The sequence below is a fragment of the Bombina bombina genome, chromosome 1 (assembly GCF_027579735.1).
Source record: "Bombina bombina isolate aBomBom1 chromosome 1, aBomBom1.pri, whole genome shotgun sequence".
Taxonomy (NCBI): domain Eukaryota; kingdom Metazoa; phylum Chordata; class Amphibia; order Anura; family Bombinatoridae; genus Bombina; species Bombina bombina.
In genome coordinates, this window is record NC_069499.1 from 1,345,239,726 (window position 1) to 1,345,260,358 (window position 20,633).

General features: G+C 40.4%; 1 protein-coding gene across 3 annotated transcripts in view; it reads right to left on the reverse strand.

Moving 5' to 3' along the window:
• Positions 1-20,633, reverse strand: part of ELMO3 (engulfment and cell motility 3) — a 345,089-nt gene that overhangs the window by 79,888 nt on the left and 244,568 nt on the right. For all 3 annotated transcript variants that reach the window (XM_053702885.1, XM_053702894.1, XM_053702901.1), the window contains exons 14-15: positions 4,015-4,123; positions 104-240 (exon numbers count right to left, since the gene is read on the reverse strand). In XM_053702885.1, the coding sequence (XP_053558860.1) occupies positions 104-240; positions 4,015-4,123 (246 nt within the window). The remainder of the gene's footprint in view (positions 1-103; positions 241-4,014; positions 4,124-20,633) is intronic.

The following is a 20,633-nucleotide window of genomic DNA, read 5'->3' on the forward strand; positions in this document are numbered from 1 at the left end:
TAACAATTCTAGAGTAGACTGTCCCTTTAAAGATAAATTATTCTGAGAAATCAACATTTTCATATGAGAGTGAGTTTTTAAATCTAGATTATTTCTGACTCACCTTATCAAAGTCCTCCTGGGTGGCTCTCATTTCCTTCCAGGTCTTGTTGAGAAGTTGAATGCAAATACAGAACAGCTCCTGAACAAAGTAGTCTTGTGCATAGAAGAGAGTTAGGAAGTTCTGACCAGTTTCTGTGACTAAGGAATATAGAAACATAAGTTTTCAAGACTGTACTAAAAGTTATTTTCATTACAATATAGAAAAATATGCATGCTGCATATAGAGTTAATTGCAAAGAGACCAATTAGGGTTACATTTGGACACCATGTAACATTTAGTAATGAATGCAGATTGGGGGTGGGTCATGGGTTTAAATGAATGGCTGTATTGGAGATCAAGTTAGCAACAGATAGGATTTTATTTTTTACACATTTTTATCTGTTGATAATGTAAGGTCTACAGCAGGGGTGTCAAACTCATTTTAGTCGCGGGCCATTTTCCATACAAGTACAACTCACGTGGGCCGCACACTACCTACATATCTTGTCATTGATAAACAGTGCAGTGGCATTTGCTATAACTGTATACATTTCAAAAGATTGTGTTCTGTAACTCCTAATTAACTTACTCTGGCTTGAGGAAATGTGCTCTAATGCTTTTAAGAAGGTGACACACACGCTCCACCTGCGACCCACTGTTTATAATAGTGATAGACATACCTGTTGTACATAATATAAAATAAATACATAGAAATATATATAAAGTATGTGATTTTAGTTAAAGAGAAAATGATGGAAAGGAATGGACAGAAATGATGTGGGAAATCAGTGCTACCATAGTAATGAACTGCATGTGTTAAAGAAACCATTATGCACTTATCTGTCTTTTTCTTTTTAATAACGTATGTTTTAATGTATGTGCATCCCTAACAGTAAGCGCACTCGCTCTTTAAGTAATAAGCATATTATAATTAATATTTTTCATGGAGGTGGCGTGGGCCGCACAAAATTAGGTTGAGGGCCGCATGAGGCCCGCGGGCCGCAAGTTTGACACCCCTGGTCTACAGGAACATTGCAGGTTGCTGCACAAAAAAGACATATGATATAGATGTTATTATGTTATAGTGGCTCCTAATAAATACACAAATTATGCTTACCTGATAAATTAATTTATTTCATTATCGTGAGAGTCCACAAGTCATCATGTGTGGTAAATTCCCTTCCTTACCACTAGGAGGAGGCAAAAGACACCCAACACACCAGAGCTTAAAATCCCTCCTAGTTCCCATGATCCTCAGTCATAAGAAAATTGCTAAAAATTTAATGTCTTTATTCAGGCTCTGATCATAATTAAACCGGTTTCTCCTCCTTGGAATCTTAATCTGATTTTGAGGGTCCTTCAAACTCCTCCTTTTGAGTAGATGCAGGGCTTAGAGCTACAGCTTTTATCCGAAGGTGGTCAGGAGGGGAATTTGCCACACATGATGACTCATGGACTCTCACCATCTAATGAAAGTAATAGCTGTGCAGCTTATCTGTGGTTGCTGACCTGCTGCTATTGATAGTAACAATGTTGTCACTACATGGAGGCTCTGTTACTGTCAGTAACAGGTGACATAGGATCCAGGTCTTTATGTGTACAGTATGTGTAGACTCATGTTTATATGAATGTGTTTATATGCATGTTTATGTGTATGCAGGGGTGGACTGGGAACTGCAAGCTATGAGTTTCCACCTAATTCTAGGACTATCCTATACTATAAAAGGCCAAGTGTGTTTGTCCGAAGCTGTCATGCGCAGTAGAGAAAGCACGAGGACAAACACACCTGGCCTTACAGTCCCTAAGTCTCTGCAGTGCGAGCAGAAGTGGGCGTGACCGAGCGTGGCAGGGGCGTGACCGAGCATGGAGGAGGCGTGGCCGAGCGTGAGCCGTGAAGGGGCGGGGCCAGGCGGGCCGTGAAAGGCTGTGCAGTCTGAGAGCTCAAAACAGCTCAAAAGAGGGGAGAGAGGGGGTAGGGAAAAGATAAGAAAGGTGAGAGAGAGATCAAGAGGGGAGATAAAGAGAGCACAAGAGAGGGAGCAAAAGAGAGGGAGAGAGACAGCAAAAGAGAGGGGGAGGGAGAGCAAAAGAAAGGGAAGAGATTGATCAAAAGATAGGGGAAGAAGAGAGAGAGAGAGGGGGGGGAGGGGGAGAGAGAGAGGAGGGAGGGAGAGAGAGAGGGGGGGGAGGGGGAAGAAAGAGGGGGGAGGAGAGAGAGAGAGAGGGGGGAGGAGAGAGAGGGGGGAGAGGGGGAAGAAAGAGGGGGGGGGAGGGAGAGAAAGAGGGGGGAGGGAGAGAGGGGAGGGGGAGGGAGAGAGAGAGGGGAGGGAGAGAGAGAGGGGAGGGAGTGAGAGAGAGAGGGGAGAGGGAGTGAGAGAGAGAGGGGAGGGGGAGTGAGAGAGAGAGGGGAGGGGGAGTGAGAGAGGGGAGGGAGAGAGGGGAGGGGGAGGGAGAGAGAGAGGGGAGGGGGAGGGAGAGAGAGAGGGGGAGAGAGATGGTGAGATAGAGAAAGAGGGGAGAGAGGAGAGAGAGAGGGGAGAGAGAGGGGGAGAGAGAGAGGGGGAGAGAGAGAGGGGGAGAGAGAGAGGGGGAGAGAGAGAGAGGGGGGAGAGAGAGAGGGGGGAGAGAGAGAGGGGAGAGAGAGAGAGAGAGAGAGAGAGAGAGGGGGAGAGAGAGAGGGGAGAGATAGATAGAGGGGAGAGAGAGATAGAGGGGAGAGAGAGATAGAGGGGAGAGAGAGAGAGAGGGGAGGGGGAGGGAGGGAGAGAGAGGGGGAGATAGAGAGAGAGGAGAGAGAGAGAGGGGAGAGAGGAGAGAGAGGGGAGAGGGAGAGAGAGAGGGGGGAGAGAGAGAGGGGAGAGAGAGAGGGGGGAGAGAGAGAGGGGAGAGAGAGAGAGAGAGAGAGAGGGGAGAGAGAGAGAGGGGGGGAGAGAGAGAGGGGAGAGAGAGATAGAGGGGAGAGAGGGAGGGAGAGAGAGAGAGAGGGGGGGAGAGAGAGAGGGGAGAGAGAGAGAGGGGAGAGAGAGGGGGGGAGGGAGAGAGAGGGGGGGAGGGAGAGAGAGGGGGGGGAGAGAGAGAGAGGGAGGGAGAGAGACAGGGGAGAGAGAGAGAGCACAAAAGAGAGGGGGGGAGAGAGAGAGAGCACAAAAGAGAGGGGGGAGAGACAGCACAAAAAGAGAGGGTGAGAGAGAGAGCGCAAAAGAGGGTGAGAGAGAGAGCGCAAAAGAGGGAGGGAGAGAGAGAGTGCAAAAGAGGGGGGAAGAGAGAGCACAAAAGAGGGGGGATAGAGAGAGCACAAAAGAGGGGGGATAGAGAGAGCGCAAAAGAGGGGGGAAGAGAGAGCACAAAAGAGGGGGGATAGAGAGAGCGCAAAAGAGGGGGGGGGAGAGAGAGCGCAAAAGAGAGGGGGAGAGAGAGCGCAAAAGAGGGGGGGAGAGAGAGAGCGCAAAAGAGTGGGGGAGAGAGAGAGCTCAAAAGAGAGGGGGAGAGAGAGAGCTCAAAAGAGAGATGGAGAGAGAGAGCTCAAAATAGAGGGGGAAAGAAAGCACAAAAGAGAGGGGGAGAGAGCGAGCAAAAGAGAGGGGGAGAGAGAGAGCGCAAAAGAGGGGGGGGGGGGAGAGAGAGCGCAAAAGAGGGGGGGGAGAGCGCAAAAGAGGGGGGAGAGAGAGCGCAAAAGAGAGCGGGAGAGAGAGAGGGGGAGGGAGAGAGGGGGAGGGAGAGAGCTGTACCCTGCAAAAAATGGCCCATGTAAACAGGCTTTAGGACTAGTCTGATATAAATAGAGAGACCACTGTAATTACCCTGGGATTGGAAGGAGACACTTGAGTAAAATGAAGGGTTATTTGTGATGTGTATTAAAGAAACAAGGAACATCTATATTTTCAATTATGTAACGAAAACAACAGAACTAAATTCAATATGCAGAAATTCACCTGGTTCCCCTATTCTCAGGATTTCACACAGGATTAAGCTGAGCTGAATGCTGCTTCGAGCAAATGGACATGCATGTTTGTCTTCTCGGCTGCTGTTCTCTAGTACAAACTGACGGGAAATAAAACATTGTATATTTATCTGGCAATAACTGCCCCCAGAGTACCACAATAGCACTCTGTTTCTGATCAATTATCATATGAATCATTTTTGAAGGAAAAGTAAACTCAAAATTAAACTATAATGATTCAGAAAGAGCATGTGATTTTAAACAACGTTCCAGTTTACTTCTATTATCAAATTTGCATTGCTCTTTTTGTATCCTTTGTTGAAGACCATACCTAGGTAGGTTCAGGAAAAGCAATGAACTACTGGGAGCTATATCTATCTATCGCTGAGTCTGCTATTTCACAGTGTAATTGCAGTAAATATTCCTGACCTATTAAGTTTACATTTTTATTGAGATCATTAACAGCTTCCTGATTGTGGACCCCAGTAATGATAAACATAGCTTAAAAAATATATAGATACGGGAGCTGCTTCAAAAAAATTATATTATGATTAAGTGTGTACAAATATAAATATAAATAGAGGTGCAGACCCTATATGAATAATTAAACAAAAACAAAAGACAGATAATAAGGATAAGTAATCATTATGAAAAGATAGGGAATTCAGCACACTCAAATACAAACAAATGGTCCTAAAAAATATGTATATATATATATATATATATATATGTAGGATCACAAGCACTAGTTTAAGTAGCAAGTGTAGGATTGGATGGAGATAGAGAATAGAAACTTAAAAAACCGGCATGCGTTTAAAGCACTACAATTTTATTAGCTTAACACCAAAAAATAATAATAAAAAATAAAAATTAAAACCTAAAAAACATAATTTATGCTTACCTGATAAATTCCTTTCTCCTGTAGTGTAGTCAGTCCACGGGTCATCCATTACTTATGGGATTATATCTCCTCCCTAACAGGAAGTGCAAGAGGATCACCCAAGCAGAGCTGCTATATAGCTCCTCCCCTCTACGTCATACCTAGTCATTCGACCGAAACCAAACGAGAAAGGAGAAACTATAGGGTGCAGTGGTGACTGGAGTTTAATTTAAAATTTAGACCTGCCGTAAAAAACAGGGCGGGCCGTGGACTGACTACACTACAGGAGAAAGGAATTTATCAGGTAAGCATAAATTATGTTTTCTCCTGTTAAGTGTAGTCAGTCCACGGGTCATCCATTACTTATGGGATACCAATACCAAAGCTAAAAGTACACGGATGACGGGAGGGACAGGCAGGATCTTTACACGGAAGGAACCACTGCCTGTAGAACCTTTCTCCCAAAAACAGCCTCCGAAGAAGCAAAAGTATCAAATTTGTAAAATTTTGAAAAAGTGTGAAGTGAAGACCAAATTGCAGCCTTGCAAATCTGTTCAACAGAGGCCTCATTCTTAAAGGCCCAAGTGGAAGCCACAGCTCTAGTAGAATGAGCTGTAATCCTTTCAGGAGGCTGCTGTCCAGCAGTCTCATAGGCTAAACGTATTATGCTACGAAGCCAAAAAGAGAGAGAGGTAGCCGAAGCTTTTTGACCTCTCCTCTGTCCAGAATAAACGACAAACAGGGAAGAAGTTTGACGAAAATCCTTAGTTGCCTGCAAATAAAATTTCAGGGCACGGACGACGTCCAGATTGTGCAGAAGTCGTTCCTTCTTTGAAGAAGGGTTAGGGCACAATGATGGAACAACAATCTCTTGATTGATATTCTTGTTAGTGACTACCTTAGGTAAGAACCCAGGTTTAGTACGCAGAACTACCTTGTCTGAATGAAAAATCAGATAAGGAGAATCACAATGTAAGGCCGATAACTCAGAGACTCTTCGAGCCGAGGAAATAGCCATTAAAAACAGAACTTTCCAAGATAACAGCTTGATATCAATGGAATGAAGGGGTTCAAACGGAACACCTTGCAGAACGTTAAGAACTAAGTTTAACAACCACAGTCCTCTCACACGTCCTATCTATTAGTTAGGTGCAAGAGAATGACTGGGTATGACGTAGAGGGGAGGAGCTATATAGCAGCTCTGCTTGGGTGATCCTCTTGCACTTCCTGTTAGGGAGGAGATATAATCCCATAAGTAATGGATGACCCGTGGACTGACTACACTTAACAGGAGAAATAATGATAAACGTAATAAGAAAAAACAGATATCAATGAGAGACATCTCTAGGGGATAAATCGTAAATGTGAAACTTGATAGAAAATTAGATAGGCTTCAGAAAGGAAATAACTACAACACAAGTGAAGAAACTATCAATGCACACAGATACATAAATGAACAAACTTCAACGTATGTTGTAATAACAGATGTAGCAATACACGGAAAGTTTTATACCGGTGACTAAACACAACACCAAAATCAGAGGGCGGTCCCAAATGAAAAGGTTAAAACTGTCATGATTAAGATAGAGGATCTATGTGTTTAGAAATGGGTATGGCATTAGCGGTATAAAAGTGAGTCTTAAACAGAAAGAACACATAATTAGTGTAACAATTCTTGCAAATAAACAGTCTTTCTTTGTTATCATGATATTGATAAACAAATGTCCAGGCATCCACTTATTGAGCGGTAGGAAAGGATTCCTCTGCCTTTGAAAAAGCATTCCAAGCACTCACAGTCTTAGATGTAAGAAGACAAAAACTCAGGCCTAGATTTAGAGTTCGGCGGTAGCCGTCAAAACCAGCGTTAGAGGCTCCTAACGCTGGTTTTGGCCGCCCGCTGGTATTTGGAGTCAGTGATTAAAGGGTCTAACGCTCACTTTACAGCCGCGACTTTTCCATACCGCAGATCCCCCTACGCCATTTGCGTAGCCTATCTTTTCAATGGGATCTTTCTAACGCTGGTATTTAGAGTCGTTTCTGCAGTGAGCGTTAGAGCTCTAACGACAAGATTCCAGCCGCCTGAAAAAAGCAGGAGTTAAGAGCTTTCTGGCTAACGCCGGTTCATAAAGCTCTTAACTACTGTACCCTAAACTACACTAACACCCATAAACTACCTATGTACCCCTAAACCGAGGTCCCCCCACATCGCCGCCACTCGATTAAAATTTTTAACCCCTAATCTGCCGACCGCCACCTACGTTATACTTATGTACCCCTAATCTGCTGCCCCTAACCCCAGCCGACCCCTATATTATATTTATTAACCCCTAACTTGCCCCACACAACGTCGCCGCAAGCTACTTAAAATAATTAACCCCTAATCTTCCTACCGCAAATCGCCGCCACCTACGTTATCCCTATGTACCCCTAATCTTCTGCCCCTAACATCGCCGACCCCTATGTTATATTTATTAACCCCTAATCTGCCCCCCACAACGTCGCCGACACCTACCTACACTTATTAACCCCTAATCTGCCGAGCGGACCTGAGCGCTACTATAATAAAGTTATTAACCCCTAATCCGCCTCACTAACCCTATCATAAATAGTATTAACCCCTAATCTGCCCTCCCTAACATCGCCGACACCTACCTTCAATTATTAACCCCTAATCTGCCGACCGGAGCTCACCGCTATTCTAATAAATGTATTAACCCCTAAAGCTAAGTCTAACCCTAACACTAACACCCCCCTAAGTTAAATATAATTTTTATCTAACGAAATAAATTAACTCTTATTAAATAAATGATTCCTATTTAAAGCTAAATACTTACCTGTAAAATAAATCCTAATATAGCTACAATATAAATTACATTTATATTATAGCTATTTTAGGATTAATATTTATTTTACAGGTAACTTTGTATTTATTTTAACCAGGTACAATAGCTATTAAATAGTTAAGAACTATTTAATAGTTACCTAGTTAAAATAATTACAAATTTACCTGTAAAATAAATCCTAACCTAAGTTATAATTAAACCTAACACTACACTATCAATAAAATAATTAAATAAACTACCTACAATTACCTACAATTAACCTAACACTACACTATCAATAAATTAATTAAACACAATTGCTACAAATAAATACAATTAAATAAACTATCTAAAGTACAAAAAATAAAAAAGAACTAAGTTACAGAAAATAAAAAAATATTTACAAACATAAGAAAAATATTACAACAATTTTAAACTAATTACACCTACTCTAAGCCCCCTAATAAAATAACAAAGACCCCCAAAATAAAAAATTCCCTACCCTATTCTAAATTTAAAAAGTTACAAGCTCTTTTACCTTACCAGCCCTGAACAGGGCCCTTTGCGGGGCATGCCCCAAGAAGTTCAGCTCTTTTGCCTGTAAAAGAAAACATACAATACCCCCCCCCCAACATTACAACCCACCACCCACATACCCCTAATCTAACCCAAACCCCCCTTAAATAAACCTAACAATAAGCCCCTGATGATCTTCCTACCTTGTCTTCACCATGCCAGGTTCACCGATCCGTCCTGGCTCCAAGATCTTCATCCAACCCAAGCGGGGGCTAGACATCCACTGAAGAAGTCCAGAAGAGGGTCCAAAGTCTTCCTCCTATCCGGCAAGAAGAGGACATCCGGACCGGCAAACATCTTCTCCAAGCGGCATCTTCTATGTTCTTCCATCCGATGACGACCGGCTCCATCTTGAAGACCTCCAGCGCGGATCCATCCTCTTCTTCCGACGACTAGACGACGAATGACGGTTCCTTTAAGGGACGTCATCCAAGGTGGCGTCCCTCGAATTCCGATTGGCTGATAGGATTCTATCAGCCAATCGGAATTAAGGTAGGAATTGTCTGATTGGCTGATGGAATCAGCCAATCAGAATCAAGTTCAATCCGATTGGCTGATCCAATCAGCCAATCAGATTGAGCTCGCATTCTATTGGCTGTTCCGATCAGCCAATACAATGCGAGCTCAATCTGATTGGCTGATTGGATCAGCCAATCGGATTGAACTTGATTCTGATTGGCTGATTCCATCAGCCAATCAGAAAATTCCTACCTTAATTCCGATTGGCTGATAGAATCCTATCAGCCAATCGGAATTCGAGGGACGCCATCTTGGATGACGTCCCTTAAAGGAACCGTCATTCGTCGTCTAGTCGTCGGAAGAAGAGGATGGATCCGCGCTGGAGGTCTTCAAGATGGAGCCGGTCGTCATCGGATGGAAGAACATAGAAGATGCCGCTTGGAGAAGATGTTTGCCGGTCCGGATGTCCTCTTCTTGCCGGATAGGAGGAAGACTTTGGAGCACCGGATTATGGATCGCCAACCCCCGCTTGGGTTGGATGAAGATCTTGGAGCCAGGACGGATCGGTGATACCTGGATGGTGAAGACAAGGTAGGAAGATCTTCAGGGGATTAGTGTTAGGTTTATTTAAGGGGGTTTGGGTTAGATTAGGGGTATGTGGGTGGTGGGTTGTAATGTTGGGGGGGGGGTATTGTATGTTTTTTTTTACAGGCAAAAGAGCTGAAATTCTTGGGGCATGCCCCGCAAAGGGCCCTGTTCAGGGCTGGTAAGGTAAAAGAGCTTGTAATTTTTGTATTTTAGAATAGGGTAGGGAATTTTTTATTTTGGGGGTCTTTGTTATTTTATTAGGGGGCTTAGAGTAGGTGTAATTAGTTTAAAATTGTTGTAATATTTTTCTTATGTTTGTAAATATTTTTTTATTTTCTGTAACTTAGTTCTTTTTTATTTTTTGTACTTTAGATAGTTTATTTAATTGTATTTATTTGTAGCAATTGTGTTTAATTAATTTATTGATAGTGTAGTGTTAGGTTAATTGTAGGTAATTGTAGGTAGTTTATTTAATTATTTTATTGATAGGGTAGTGTTAGGTTTAATTATAACTTAGGTTAGGATTTATTTTACAGGTAAATTTGTAATTATTTTAACTAGGTAACTATTAAATAGTTCTTAACTATTTAATAGCTATTGTACCTGGTTAAAATAAATACAAAGTTACCTGTAAAATAAATATTAATCCTAAAATAGCTATAATATAATTATAATTTATATTGTAGCTATATTAGGATTTATTTTACAGGTAAGTATTTAGCTTTAAATAGGAATCATTTATTTAATAAGAGTTAATTTATTTCGTTAGATAAAAATTATATTTAACTTAGGGGGGTGTTAGTGTTAGGGTTAGACTTAGCTTTAGGGGTTAATACATTTATTAGAATAGCGGTGAGCTCCGGTCGGCAGATTAGGGGTTAATAATTGAAGGTAGGTGTCGGCGATGTTAGGGAGGGCAGATTAGGGGTTAATACTATTTATGATAGGGTTAGTGAGGCGGATTAGGGGTTAATAACTTTATTATAGTAGCGCTCAGGTCCGGTCGGCAGATTAGGGGTTAATAAGTGTAGGTAGGTGTCGGCGACGTTGTGGGGGGCAGATTAGGGGTTAATAAATATAACATAGGGGTCGGCGATGTTAGGGCAGCAGATTAGGGGTACATAGGGATAACGTAGGTGGCGGCGGTTTACGGAGCGGCAGATTAGGGGTTAAAAGTGTAATGCAGGGGTCAGCGATAGCGGGGGCGGCAGATTAGGGGTTAATAAGTGTAAGGCTAGGGGTGTTTAGACTCGGGGTACATGTTAGAGTGTTAGGTGCAGACGTAGGAAGTGTTTCCCCATAGGAAACAATGGGGCTGCGTTAGGAGCTGAACGCTGCTTTTTTGCAGGTGTTAGGTTTTTTTTCAGCTCAAACAGCCCCATTGTTTCCTATGGGAGAATCGTGCACGAGCACGTTTTTGAGGCCGGCCGCGTCCGTAAGCAACTCTGGTATCGAGAGTTGTATTTGCGGTAAAAATGCTCTACGCTCCTTTTTTGGAGCCTAACGCAGCATTTGTTTGAACTCTCGATACCAGAGTTAAATTTATGGTGCGGCCAGAAAAAAACCCGCGGAGCGTTAACAGCCCTTTTACCGCCAAACTCCAAATCTAGCCGTCAGTGACTCCAAGCTGCATCGGAAATATTAAGTGGAATCAAGCAGCCATTTGTTCCAAACAATCAGACTCCATGAAGTTTGTTGAAAAGGATAACGAATCCCACAGGCAGGCGTCTCATCAGAGAGATAAGCTGCTGCCTACGCACGTTTCATCCCCTTAACTGACAGGGACTTCCTCAGGGCTGACGTCATTGTAAAGTTCTAAACCTTTTATAGGCTAAACAAAACACGCCTCCAAGAAATGATGAACATATTCACCAAAAGAATAAATTTAAATTTCATTACAATGTATATACAACAATATTGAACGACACAGCTTTATAGAAAAAAATAAATAAGTAGTGTATATAAAAAGCATGCGGATACCAAACTAATTTTATTAGAGAGAACTAGAACAAACAAGGGCGTCTCCCCGGACTCAAAGAATGCAGACCAGGGGTTTAGTATTCTAAAAAAAATATATTCTTTCTCTTGTTATTAGATGAAAAGAGGCACTGTAAGGGGCATGCTTATGCAATAATTATTTTTTGCTAATACGTAACGATAATGAAAAACAACAGCAAAAGATAGCAAAAAGTCTGTAAAGAGACGGAATCGAACCTAGGACCTAAAGATTTGGTATACCTAACTGAAACATCCTAAACTAGTCATTAAACCGCTAAACTATTGCGGATAAAACCACAAATAGTGGAAATCTAAGGCTCCTAAAAGCCTAAAGTTATCTATGTAAAGATAACATTTCTTCCCAAGGCGAAACCAAGAAACTTAAAGGGACATACGTTCGAATCAGTGAGTCATAAAACAAGACCCAGACTAACCAAGTCATGTTTAAATATAGCTGAATCCACTCAGTCACTTAGAAAATTCACCCTAATCGCTTTACAGAACTTACATCTCATGTTATTTTCCAAAGACATAAAACATTCCCATTCTCTCTGATGAGGCACCTACCTGTGGGATTTGTTATCCTTTTCAACAAATTTCTTGGAGTCTGAGTGTTTGGAACAAATGGCTGTTTGATCCAATCAGCCAATAGGATTGAGCTTGCATTCTATTGGCTGTTCTAATCCGCCATCCACCCACAACGCAAAGTACCTAATAAAGTGATTAACCCCTAATCCACCAACCCCCCACATCGCAAACTACCTATCAACACTATTAACCCCTAAACCGCCAACCCCCCACATCGTAAAAACAAAATGTATGCTTACCTGATAAATTTCTTTCCGGATATGGTGAGTCCACGGCATCATCAATCACTGTTGGGAATATCACTCCTGGCCAGCAGGAGGAGGCAAAGAGCACCACAGCAAAGCTGTTAAGTATCACTTCCCTTCCCACAAACCCCAGTCATTCGACCGAAGGCAAATGGAGATAAAGGAGTAACAAAAGGTGTAGAGGTGCCTGAGGTTTTATTTAAAAATAACGGTCTTAAAATAAAGTGCGGGGCCATGGACTCACCATATCCGGAAAGAAATTTATCAAGTAAGCATAAATGTTGTTTTCTTTCCTAAGATATGGTGAGTCCACGGCATCATCAATCACTGTTGGGAACCGATACCCAAGCTAGAGGACACAGATGAATAGGGAGGGACAAGATAGGTAATCAAAACAGAAGGCACCACCACTTGAAGAACCTTTCTCCCAAAAGAGACCTCAGCCGAGGCAAAAGTATCAAATTATAAAATTAAGGAAAAAGAATGGAAGGAAAACCAATTTGCAGCCTTGCAAATCTGTTCCACAGAAGCTTGTTTGAAAGCCCAAGAAGAGAAAACAGCTCTTGAGGAATGAGCCGTAATTCTCTCAGGAGGCTGCTGTCCAGCAGTCTCATCAGCCAAATGAATTATACTTCTCAACCAGAGAGAAAGAGAAGTAGCAATAGCTTTCTGACCTTTACGTTTCCCAGAGAAACAAACTAACAGGGCAGAAAACTGCCGAAAATCCTTAGTAGCCTTCAAAAATAATTCAAGAGCATGCACAACATCTAAGTTGTGCCACAAACGTTCCTTATGAGAGGAAGGATAAGGACATAGAGAAGGAACAACAATTTCCTTATTAATATTTCTATCCGAAACAACCTTAGGAATAAAACCTAAGTACGAAGAACCGCCTTATCGCCATGAAAGATAAGATAAGACGAATCACACTGCAAGTTGAGAGTTCCGAGACTCTCCTAGCAGAAGAGATAGCAATAAGAAACAAAACCTTTCAAGCTAACAAATTAATATCTATGGAATGCAAAGGCTTAAACAGAGCCTGCTGCAAAACATTAAGCACAAGTTAAAGGCTCCAAGAAGGAGCAACAGACTTAAACACAGGCCTGATTCTGACCAAGGCCCGACAAAAAGATTGCAAATCTGGCATGTCCGCCAGACGATTATGTAGCAAAAAAGAGAAAGCAGAAGTCTGACCCTTTTATGGAAAATAGCAAAGGGAATGATGTCCATGGAGACCATCAGACCAATTCCCTCCATACATTGAGTCACTGAAAAGAGAAGGAAAATCAACTGTAGCTAGATCCTGCAACCTTCTGGTTGCAAGATGGCTAAGCTATCTATCAGACCAACAGAACTTGCTGTTGGTCAGACAGAAGACTGCAGAGAGAGGAAAAGGAAAATCCATGATTATCTGACCTCTGTTAGAACTTTTTCTCCTAGGTAGAGAATCTATTAAGGTCCCCAAATAAATCAACCTTGTAGACGGAACAAGGAAACTTTTCTCCAGATTAATTTCCCATCCATGAGAAAGTAGATTGAACAAGATCTCTTGAAAGAGAGTGTATTCAAAGGAAGGATGACACCTAAACCATACATTGTCCAGAAAGGCAATACCCCAAGACCTAAAAGTCTTGCTAGGATGATGAAACTAAGAACTTGAGAAGATCCCGATCATGGGAAAAGAAATACACATCCTTCAGGTCTATGTTAGTACTGAACAGGCCCTCTTAAACCAAAGGAGAATGGATACTACTTTCAAGGTCAGAACCTGAGAAACGTGAGGTAAATACTTAGATTCCGTTCCCAGAATGGGACTGGAACTATCACTCCCAGAAAGAAAGGTCCTGAACCCAATTCAAGGAATGCCTCTCGTCATGCCTGGATTGCAGATACTCTAGAAGGAAAAATCTGTCCCTGGGAGGAAATCTTAGATTGGACTTTAAAAGACAAGACTGGCCCTGCAGAAAAAGGAAAAGGAAAACCTTCCTTTAGTCTTACTCTCTTGACGTGTGGTAGAAAAATATTTTTTCACCCTTAAAATTAGAGGAAAATTCTGCCAGACCAAGTCCAAACAAGGTCCCATCCTTGAAAGGAAAAAACCGAAGCGTTGATTTGTAGGAACATAACCTGCAACTGCAAAACTATAAAGCCTAGGCTGTATCACTAAGCCACAGGTAGGCTTCTCAGCTGACCAGGTCTCAGCCACAATGCCCGGCGGGCTAGTACAGTAAGTCTAATAAGACAAGGCATTGCTCAAAATGAACAATAAAACCTCCAGCTTCTTATCCCTAGATCCATAAAGGAGTAGCTACCCGCCATAGGAATCGAAGTTCTCTGAGCCATAGTAGAAAAACTCCCTTCTACTTAGGGCACCGTGCATTTTAATGGAGTAAGCAACAGGAAAATCATTTAAAGGACGGGAGACAGGGAGAAAGGTATCCCTAGCTTCTCCTATTCCTGTGAAAATTTCCAAAGCATGCCTAGAAACATTTCCTCATAGGAAAGAACATCATTGAAAGGAACAAGTTTACAAAACTTGCAAGGGTTGACAACGACAGTGGTACCAATGTCGTCCAAGTAGCTAAAACCTTCTTTTAACAGTACACAAGGTGTGCAAACATACATCTGAAGTAGACCACTTCAGCATCAAAATTAAGGAATTATACTGTCCGATTCTGAGACTCTTACCCTCAGAAGCTACTATCAAATCCTCCTCACCAGACTTAAGAGAAAAAGCAACCTGTGTAGCAGAATGTGGATCAGAAACCCTACTATCTGAAATTTTAAATATCCTCTTGCCTTTTCCCTGTAGTAATATAGTTGGGGAAAGTGAGGGGATTTATGGCATTTAAGCCAAGTGTAGAATTATACACTATAGTACATACAAGGAAAATTGATTAAAAATTACACTTTATTTAACATATATGCAGAAAAGACATTACCATAGATGGAATGCTGCAGCTCAGTAAAAGGAATGGGTATAGTTACTTCCAACCTCCTTTATCATGAACTGGCTGTCCAGCATCCATCTATAATTAAAAATATGCAATAATCGGTTTACTGGAAGAATGGGAAAGTCACTTCCACAATTCCATGAATCATCAGCTGTGCAATATAACACCTATGATTAAAAATAAGGGCTAATGAGTCTGGTTAAGCGTGGACTAGCTTAGTAGTGGGTTTAGGGAAGAGAAAGGGGTAATAGCAGGGTAAGGAGAAATCAAACCCAATCAACTCACACCAGTATTCACACTGACTGTAAAGGAGAGCTATGCGCTCAAAGGCGTCCTCCTACCTGCGTACTGCTCTGATCAAACAGAGTCAGCCGATTTCTGGCTCTATTCCCTAAATTGTAAATATATGCATAACATTCATACAATATCATTCAACCATCAAAACCAGACAGAGGATTATGGCTCAGTTTTCTATGAGTACCATTATTAAAGTGTAAATCCCTGTCTGTATAAGATACTATGCTGACATTGAATATAATCGGTAATTAATATTGTTGTGTTACTATGCAACATGTAACTGTGTTGAAAAACATAAAAGGGCTATATGCTCATCAAGACTTAGTTCTGTTATAAGCCCCTTAGTATGGACTCCACATATTACCAAATTAGTCTAGCGTGTATAGTATCTAGAGCGGAATCAGTTTGAAATACCGCTCGTATAAACTGTATGATAGTTAGGCACGCTGTTACCAGGCTCTGCCCACCGACGCGTTTCCGTCACTATAGCGTGACTTCGTCAGGGCATAGGGCCAGCCCAGCGTTAGACTACGCTCTTTATGCCTGAAGGTTGTCATGGTAACATTTTCGTTACTTCATAATTAGATTGCGGTAGTGTAGCACCGCTTTGGCCTCAAATGATGTATACTTTTTCATTCACACTGTATTGCCACAAGTAAAGGGTTAATTTCAGAGTAATTTAAATTACACTTCATGCTATTATTGGTATTGTTTGCTTATATATAATGATCATATAAAACACCAATTGTCATGATATTGAGTGTTATTGTTTGTACATATGTATGATAGTGGACATAAAAACGAGGTATCTTGTTTATTGATAAATTAACTCATCGCACAAAAAAATGTAATGTGTAATTAAAAGATGACTATAGGCACAGTTAATAGTGTACTAGCATATGGTATACACATATATATATTATCATAATCTAAGTATGATTTAAAAACCCTAACTCTTTAATAAGCTTAGAATTTGTGAGCCAGGTATTTTCACCTAAATAAAGTGGTTGATAGTATTGTGGCTCACCCTATGTTAGCAATAAATATTTTCAACAACATATATCTATGGGATGGTCACTTATTCAGCATGTGAGACACATCCCAAAAGAGTTCATCTATATCAGATCAGTTAGATGATAAAACGGGGAGCTATTTTTCATAATGTCCGGTCTGCTCATACTTATCAATCGCAATATAACTAACTGTAGATTACCTTATAAATTCTAAAACAATTATGAGTAAGTACAGGTATTCGTATATGTCCAAATAAGGACATATGATATGCTATTTGCCTAATGAGCCACCCTACTGTGCCATATACTACAATGTAAAGATGTCAGGATCTCTCCAATTCAAACCCTTGTACAACTGTGTACTGTATTTTAACCTATGAGATAGTGAGCATCATTATAAAATTCTTACACCAGAATTCAAGCAGGTGATTGAAATTAAGGATGTTATAGTTTTCCTATGGTTGTTATTGGTCTATATATATACATTTTAAATTATCTTAGGAGAGTGTGTATCTTCACTAAAGGACAGTTGTGTTTATATTATCTACACATAATGTCCATACACAATTCTTTTGAACCTATAGAATCAACTATATAGTACCAAATAGTAGGCTAAACCTCATGGTTGATGCTTTATCACACAGTTACCCTGGTCTTTGTGTGCACTGATGTATATGTATATAATTTTGCCCTGTCAGATATTGAAATGGTGTTGGATATCTTGTGTATCACAGAAAGCATTTATATGATATTGCCTCATTCAATCCTCTCGGTGCAGTGGATTGTAGTTCGTGAATCCATCTACACTCCTTTTGTGATAGCATTTTTGTGATGTCACCTTTTCTGCCTTTAACTTTTAGTTGCTCCATTGCAAAGAAGAATATGTCATATTTATGTCCCTGATGTGCACTATTCATGTGTCGTGCCACCGGTACATCCCTGTTCCATTTTATATCGCATATGTGTTCAAGGACCCTAGTCTGTAGTTCTCTAGATGTTTCACCCACATAGATTCTGGGACATTTACACATTGCCACGCAAATGACTCTTTTTGATCTGCAGTTCAGAAAATCTTTAATTTCATATTGTTTCCCTGTTTGTGGATGTTCAAATATTTTAGTCGTGGTCATATTTTTACAAGCTTGGCATCTACCACATTTGTGGAAGCCTTGTGTTTCTCTTAGCCATGTCCTAGGTTGTTCTTTGGAATAATGGCTTTCCATGAATAAATCTTTTAGGTTACGTGACCTTCTATAGGTTATTAATGGATTTGCAGTGATTACCTCTCTTAAGTCTTCGTCTTCATGTAGTACATGCCAGTGTCTCTGGAAGATGTTTTTAATGCTTACGTTCTTATCATCATAAGTACCTATAATTCTTATAGGTTGTGGCGTATTGTCTTGTTGATCTTTCACTATATTTTGGTCTTCCAAAAGTGACGTTCTATCTAAAGCTTTCGCTCTTTGATATGCCCTTTTTAAACATCTCCCTGGATATCCCCTTTCTTTGAATCTTTTTCTTAATTCAGTTGCTTCTGCTTCGAAGTCTGAATCTGTGCTGCAGTTGCGTATGGCTCTCAGGTATTGGCCAAACAGGATTCCCAGCTTTTGTTTTTTTGGGTGAAAGCTCTCCCATTGGAGAAGACTGTTGGTGGATGTATCCTTTCTGTACAGTTTGGTATTTAGAATACCATCCCTCTCTTTTCTAATTTCTAAATCCAGAAAGGAAATTTGTGTGTCATTTATTGTTGAGGTGTATTTCATCCCATCTGTATTGTCATTTAGCCATAGCATGAAGTTATTGAAATCAATTTGTGTGCCAGTCCATAAGATCAAGACATTGTCTATATATCTAATATATAGATCCATGAATTTCATATATGGATTGATGTCCTCATTCAATATGCTTTTGTGTTCTATCCACCCCAAAAAGATATTAGCATAGGTCGGGGCACAGCATGTACCCATCGCTGTACCCCTTTTTTGCAGATAGATTTTTTTGTTAAACAAGAAGTAATTATGTTTTAGTACATAATTCAACAGATCAATAATGAAATCATCTTCTTCATTCCCTTTTGGGTTAATGGTCCTTTGAAAGAAAGCAACTGCTTCCAGGCCTAGATTGTGAGGAATGTTAGAATAAAGACTTTCAACATCAATGCTAGCTAATAGTGTGTTATCATTTATTCTGACGTTAGCTAGATATTTCAATGAATCTGATGTTAAGGTATGTACAAAGTGTCTCAGTTTTTTGTCTATGAATATGCTAACATTCTCCGTTAGACATCCATTCCCGGAGACTATGGGTCTCCCAGGTGGTTTATCCATATTTTTATGGACTTTGGGTAGGCTGTAGAAAGTTGCAATTCTAGGTACAATGTTAAGCATAAATGAATGTTCTGCTTTCGTTATTGTTCTTTCTTGTAAACCCCTATCCAGCAGAGATTTTAATTCCTTACCAAAGCTTTCTGTTGGGTCAGGAGTAAGGACTTTATAGTTCTCCACATTCTCTAAAATGTCATTACACATGTGTTCATATTGTGTGTTATTCATAATAACCGTATTCCCACCCTTATCGGCATTTTTAATGGTAATATCCTTGCTATTCTGCAGTTCTTTAAGGGCCATACGTTCTTTATAAGTTATGTTCTTTTTAATTTTGCTCCTTGGACTAAGCCCCTCTATCTCTGTCGTGACTAGAGAGACAAATTTGTCAATAAGTGGGTATTTAGAAATTGATGGCATGAATTTACTTTTTGGTTTAACAACACTCTCTTTTCTTGTGTTTGATGTCTCATCATTTTCATTCAATAATGTCAACATCAAGTTAACCATTTGATGGTCTTCTTGTTCAATACCTAGATCATTTAGGGAATTAGTATTGGACATTTTGTGAAACTTGTGTAATGCTAAATTCAAATTCTAAGCTTATTAAAGAGTTAGGGTTTTTAAATCATACTTAGATTATGATAATATATATATGTGTATACCATATGCTAGTACACTATTAACTGTTCCTATAGTCATCTTTTAATTACACATTACATTTTTTTGTGCGATGAGTTAATTTATCAATAAACAAGATACTTCGTTTTTATGTCCACTATCATACATATGTACAAACAATAACACTCAATATCATGACAATTGGTGTTTTATATGATCATTATATATAAGCAAACAATACCAATAATAGCATGAAGTGTAATTTAAATTACTCTGAAGTTAACCCTTTACTTGTGGCAATACATTGTGAATGAAAAAGTATACATCATTTGAGGCCAAAGCGGTGCTACACTACCGCAATCTAATTATGAAGTAACAAAAACGTTACCATGACAACCTTCAGGCATAAAGAGCGTAGTCTAACGCTGGGCTGGCCCTATGCCCTGACGAAGTCACACTATAGTGACGGAAACGCGTCGGTGGGCGGAGCCTGGTAACAGCGTGCCTAACAAACTATCATACAGTTTATACGAGCGGTATTTCAAACTGATTCCGCTCTAGATACTATACACGCTAGACTAATTTGGTAATATGTGGAGTCCATACTAAGGGGCTTATAACAGAACTAAGTCTTGATGAGCATATAGCCCTTTTATGTTTTGCAACACAGTTACATGTTGCATAGTAACACAACAATATTAATTACCGATTATATTCAATGTCAGCATAGTATCTTATACAGACAGGGATTTACACTTTAATAATGGTACTCATAGAAAACTGAGCCATAATCCTCTGTCTGGTTTTGATGGTTGAATGATATTGTATGAATGTTATGCATATATTTACAATTTAGGGAATAGAGCCAGAAATCGGCTGACTCTGTTTGATCAGAGCAGTACGCAGGTAGGAGGACGCCTTTGAGCGCATAGCTCTCCTTTACAGTCAGTGTGAATACTGGTGTGAGTTGATTGGGTTTGATTTCTCCTTACCCTGCTATTACCCCTTTCTCTTCCCTAAACCCACTACTAATCAGCTAGTCCACGCTTAACCAGACTCATTAGCCCTTATTTTTAATCATAGGTGTTATATTGCACGGCTGATGATTCATGGAATTGTGGAAGTGACTTTCCCATTCTTCCAGTAAGCCGATTATTGCATCTTTTTAATTATAGATGGATGCTGGACAGCCAGTTCATGATAAAGGAGGTTGGAAGTAACTATACCCATTCCTTTTACTGAGCTG